This window comes from Triticum dicoccoides, chromosome 2A (assembly GCF_002162155.2).
Source record: "Triticum dicoccoides isolate Atlit2015 ecotype Zavitan chromosome 2A, WEW_v2.0, whole genome shotgun sequence".
Taxonomy (NCBI): Eukaryota; Viridiplantae; Streptophyta; class Magnoliopsida; order Poales; family Poaceae; genus Triticum; species Triticum dicoccoides.
This window is the reverse complement of record NC_041382.1, coordinates 740,157,226-740,162,493: the sequence shown is the minus strand read 5'-3', so window position 1 is coordinate 740,162,493 and position 5,268 is coordinate 740,157,226. Positions and strand designations below refer to the sequence as shown.

Below are 5,268 nucleotides of genomic sequence, written 5' to 3'. Positions count from 1 at the left end.
TGAAGGAGGAGGGAATCCATGGCGTTGTGCAGTCAGTTTTAGGGGAGAGGCGAATGAGTGGTGGAGGTCGCCACGAAAGGGATAAGGCATGACGCACGGGCGGTGCGTGGGTCCAGCCATACGTGCCCACAACACATGCGTAGCGGTTGGATCGCAAATAGATCAGACGCACCACGCGCGTCCGGCGCAAAATTAGGCCGGCGCGCCGGATGCAAACGTTTACCTAAAAAAAATTGACCATGCAACATTACTACTCATTCAGGTTGTCATGACATGCAGCCACCGCAGTTAGTGGCAATTAAAGCATGATATTCATTTCTTTTATACCTCGGCATGCATCGCCCTGCCTTCGAGGATGTTGTTCGCGTTGATGGGCGTTTTGATGCCACATAAAAAAAATCCACATTGCAATGCATGGGCATATGTGATAGTAAACTCATATAGTATTAATTATAAGGTTTGACCTGCAAACTGATGTCGCTCCATCACTGATTAATTGTACTACGAGAGTGGATTGGTCGTGCAAAAGGATCGGCGCCAACGGAGTGACGTATTGCTTAAACGTGAAGACTGCTGACATGACATTCCTACTCCTACAGCCTTGATGCAGAGCTAGAGCAGCTTTGACAGATGTTTCCGAAGTCTCTGTAACTGAACATGAGTGAAGTGCATCCTAGGTCCTTGAACTATTTTGGTGGTGTCACGTAGGTCCTCAAAATATGAAAAGTGTCATCTAGATCCTAAAAAATTGTTGAAGTGTAATAAGTGTGTATATATGTGACACCTCTGAAATAGTTAAGGACCTATGTGACACCTTTGAAATAGTTTGAGAACCAATATAACACACATATTGCACTTTGAGGACCTAAATGACAATTTTCATAGTTCGATGACGTACGTGACACCTTTGAAATAGTTTGAGGACCTATGATGCACTTCACTCACTGAACATCCATACTGAACAGATGAACATAGCCTGTATATTTTTGTCTTGCTTTAGCAGTTCCAGGGTGGGAGACTGACGTCTCAGCAGCAGCTGCCCGCATCGACAGCAGCAGCACCGCCGACGCCAAGAGAGACTACACCTGCTGCTTCGTTCCAACCTGTAAGCTAGCCATTCGAGTCAAAGCTTAAAAGGCTGGAAATTCGAGATGAAAATTCCATCCAAGCCTAGCTCACAGCTCTACCCAGAATCCAGCGCGATTTCGCTGTCGATACGAGCGATGCCATGTGGATGTAATGTGCGCACCAATGCAAGAGGAAGGGCAATGAAGAGTGGACTGACTGACTCCCAGCAAATGGTCGAATCTGGTGAAGCATCAAAATGTAACAACCCGACTGTACATGTCTCGGGCTATTCTCATTTCTTACTGGAACTGGCATCACAAGGTGCCAATAAACCAAACGGGTTCCAAATTAACATGCACTCAGAGAAAAAGATCAACAAATGACTGGTGAACAAACGAAGCGTCTAAAACGATCCGCAAACAACACTGTGACACTACCGCTGTTCGTCAGCATACACTGGACACAAAGAACTCACACACATATTCAATACCTGCTGATCAACACAAAATCATCGTCATCCAGAACCCGGGCCTCCTTCTGTCCCACAAAGTTCTCCCGTCCAATGGCTTCGACAATCCGGACAAACTCAACCCTCTTCTCAAGAGGGAGGGGAGTGTATGGCAACCTGAAAACAGGCCTCACTACACCGAGCTGAGCCAGGGCGGTGTTGAGACCGATCGGGTTAGGCTCGCAGAACAGCCATTTCATCAGAGGCAGAAGCTTCTCATTTAGCGCCGCATTCTCCCCTTCAAACATGAGGCTGTGCATGAGACCGGGAACAAGATTGCTCGCCACAGAAATGACTCCAGTAGCGCCGTACTTCCACCTTGAGTCATGGCATTCGTCATCATTACCGCTCCATATTGTTATGCCTTTGTCAGTGTAGCACTTAACCCGCTCATGCCCAACGCATTCTTTAACTCCTGCCATGTTTGAGTAACATGAAAGCGCCTCAATGACTGGAGGAGGTATGTCTTGACTGGTCCTGGATGGCACATTGTAAATGATTGTTGGGCCCATTGGGAGGACTTCCTTGAAATGAGAGATCAAGCCTTCAGTTGAGGTCTTCCCGTAGTAAGGATTGACATGGAGAGCTGCATGCATGCCAACAGCAAATCCCTGCTCTGTAGCGTGAACAGCTTCTCTGGTTGAGTTACTTCCCGTGTTACCTATCACTTTAATGTTGGATCCAAAGCAGTTAACAGTATGCCCGATGAGCATGATGTGCTCATCCCAGCTCATAAGGTGACCTTCTCCTGTTGTTCCTCCAACTATTACACCTTCCGCACCACCATTTATTTGTGTGTTTATCAGAGAATCGTATGCTTCAAGATCAAATCTTCCATCTGGCAAATAGGGGGTTTTGACCGCTGTGATTAGTCTGAGGCTTTTGATTCCATCTGTTGATGTCCTGCACATCGGACAGAGAAGATCAGACATGAGCAGCACACGTGTATCAAAGCCATTAAATACTTGTGTGCAAACATTATGGTCCATGTTAGTCATGTGACTACTAAGAAATAGAATCGCTCGGTTACTTATTCACCAGGATTGTACCAGTAGCAGAATGAACCAATCATATAAGTATATAACAGATTACAAATTTTTTCCCGCACAGACTCTTTAGTTTAAAATTCTCCCAACTACAACAATTGATTACCTATCGAGACAAGGGATAATTCACCAAAACTAGGTTACTTTTACAGAACAGACTTGATAAAGGAAGATAATAAGAACATTCTACGTTTCTCTATTAGCTAAACAGTTATTCCTGGTCATGACCTGGACTTGTTGTAATTCACTAGAGTGGTACATTACGGAAAATGAGAACTATACAAATGGGCCCTGGTGTTAAAACTACACAATATGCTGACATCTTTTCCCCGTATCCTTCCCTCCCTTGTCTCTGATAAAACAAAATTTATTTCATTTTTGTCCTTTGTGGTACCTATAGGGAGTTGTCGTATTCTTCCCATGCACCAGCCAGTGGTAGGGAGCAAACATGATCATCATATGTTGTGCTAGTAAAGCATTTGGCCCTAAAGACTGTATCCATGCTGCCATTGTACTACTATGACATCTAAAAATAGGTCAAATGGACTTAATCTACATCAGTCTAAGTAGGAATACCTTTTTACTTTGACCGAAATGAATAGCAATAGTAAAAGGTAAAGCCAGTTAGCATTAAAAGCAAAAGTTCTCAAGACATCCTAAATTTTAAAATGAGGCAGTGGAGAAATAGAAGGTGTGAAATACCAATTTAACCGAGTCATGCAATCCCCGGTACAAAACAGAGTTCATTGTTGTTAGCTTACAGTATACAAGAAAATTAACAGCTTGTTCAATGTTATCAACCCAAAAGTACTAGCAAATCTATGATAAAATGAATAGAACAAGAAACTAATGCTTTCATATTTTAGAAAACAAGTCACCGATTTTTCACTTCAGTACTTCGCATCGGAAGATAATCATCTAGAGTGACGGCTGCAACTGCAAACTTTCCTTTACTAACCCTGTACAAGCACTTTTTGGTATTAGTGTGTTGCTTTCGGAAGTAAAACAGAATATAGGCAGAGTAAATGAGGTAAAACTAATGCGCGAAAAAAGAGAGCTAAAACCCATGCCTAGTCTCGATGATTGAAGGAAAAGCACACATATCAAAATAATCACAATCCTGAATAATTGAGATGGGAACTACATATAGTAGGATGTAAACATACTGTAAATACAGCCTCTTTCCATCTCAAAATAATACAGCCTCTTGAGTAAAACAAGTGCAGACTGCCAAGATAAATGGAACCTTCTTGTGTTTACCTACCAAGATGCATGTGGCTCAGGAAACAAGTTGGCATTGGGTACAGCTACTTGTTTCTTATTCTTAAGAGTAAGAGGCTTCAAAGCTTCCATTGACAGAAATCAAGATTCACAGAATCTGACTAAAGGCAGCTTCCACTGGCACCACAGCATGTGTAGTCCTACTACTTGCTAAGTTGCTAGACTAAAATATGCTCTTGAAAAAAACAAGTGCAGACTACCAAGACCATGATGCATGTGGCTCAGGAAACAAGTTAGCATTGCCTACTACTACTAGTTTCTTCTTTTTTCGAGCAAGAGGCCTCAAAGCTTCAGGTTTCCATTAACAGAAATCAAGGCATCACAAAGTCTGAATAATGACAGCTCAAATACAGACTGAACCAACCACCACAGCATTGCCTAGTCACTCGTACTTGCTAAATTGCTAGTCCAAAATACGCTTCCTTAATTTAGAAAAAGAGAAGCAACCTTCACACTGAAATAATTGTACAGCCAAACAGCCCCCCACACGTTTGCTGCCAACTAATCCAAGATAAGAGCAAAGACGGGTCGTCGTTATCCTTTATTTCAGGCTCCCAAATAAATACAGTAACTATTCTGAGTCTAGAAATAGAAGTATCATCAATTCTCTATTTCACCCAATCTCAATGACTACCATCAAGTGACCCAACAAATCCTGGAACCCAAAACCGAAATTCACACAGAAATACTCTCAAGCTGTTTCGATTTTAGTAGCCCACAGACAGGGGCCGGTCTTGATGGTGTGCCGGCACGCCCAGAAATGGTGAAGGGCAGCGGGATTTAACTAATCGCCGGAAGGAAACAACCTCGTACCTCGAGGCCGAGTGGCCGGAGGCTGGGACGGGGTGGAGACGGCCGGAGCACGATGTCCCGGCGGGAAAGAACGGGAACGGCGACGGCGGCGACGCGCGCGAGAGGCGGGAGGTGGGGTGGGGGTGGGGGCGCGGGGGCTGGAGGTACGGCATGGCGGCAGCTGAAGAACGGCGATGGCGGCGACCACGAAAGGGGGCGGCTCCTATCTTCCGAAAGAGGGATTTAGGGCTTTGGTTTTTTTTTTAGGGGTATTTAGGGCTTTGGTTTGGTGGGATACCTGGGCAAAATGTGCCTGGACTATGGACATGTTTTAGGCCCATATGGCCCGTTTTCTTTTCAGACTTCATCATTCAAATGGCCTAGTCAAACAAGTGCAGACTGTGAAGACTAATGGGTTCAGGGGACTTCATAGCTTTAATCTAGCTATATGTTAGCAAAGGAATGTTGTTGGCGACTACTCCAATATCCGAAATCTCTTTGTGCACGAGTATTAAGTGCTAAATATACTATCCTAATGGGGACATTCTAAAGGTTGGACCGAAGAAAGGATCG

At 44.1% G+C, this 5,268-nt stretch overlaps 1 protein-coding gene across 2 annotated transcripts; it reads right to left on the bottom strand.

Annotated features, from left to right (window-relative positions):
* Nucleotides 1-1,325: 1,325 nt before the first annotated feature.
* LOC119356832 (4-hydroxy-tetrahydrodipicolinate synthase 1, chloroplastic-like) lies at nt 1,326-4,920 on the bottom strand. Of its 2 annotated transcripts, XM_037623820.1 has the most exons (3): nt 4,717-4,919; nt 3,501-3,581; nt 1,326-2,479 (listed from the first exon to the last, which is right to left on the bottom strand). In XM_037623820.1, the coding sequence occupies exons 1-3, from the start codon at nt 4,866-4,868 to the stop codon at nt 1,552-1,554; spliced, it is 1,161 nt and encodes a 386-aa protein (XP_037479717.1). In that variant the 5' UTR covers nt 4,869-4,919; the 3' UTR covers nt 1,326-1,551. The 2 variants fall into 2 exon arrangements, with proteins under 2 accessions (XP_037479717.1, XP_037479718.1); XM_037623821.1 differs by lacking the exon at nt 3,501-3,581 and having other exon boundaries at nt 4,717-4,920.
* Nucleotides 4,921-5,268: the final 348 nt, after the last annotated feature.

What these genes read in the sequence shown, in the direction of transcription:
- LOC119356832 (XM_037623820.1), bottom strand. Translation starts at nt 4,868, where the DNA reads ATGCCGTACCTCCAGCCCCCGCGCCCCCACCCCCACCCCACCTCCCGC. An exon ending in TCCGGCCACTCGGCCTCGAG is followed by an intron (nt 3,582 to 4,716) that starts GTACGAGGTTGT and finishes GTGCTTGTACAG; the next exon opens with GGTTAGTAAAGGAAAGTTTG. An exon ending in AGTACTGAAGTGAAAAATCG is followed by an intron (nt 2,480 to 3,500) that starts GTGACTTGTTTT and finishes TCCGATGTGCAG; the next exon opens with GACATCAACAGATGGAATCA.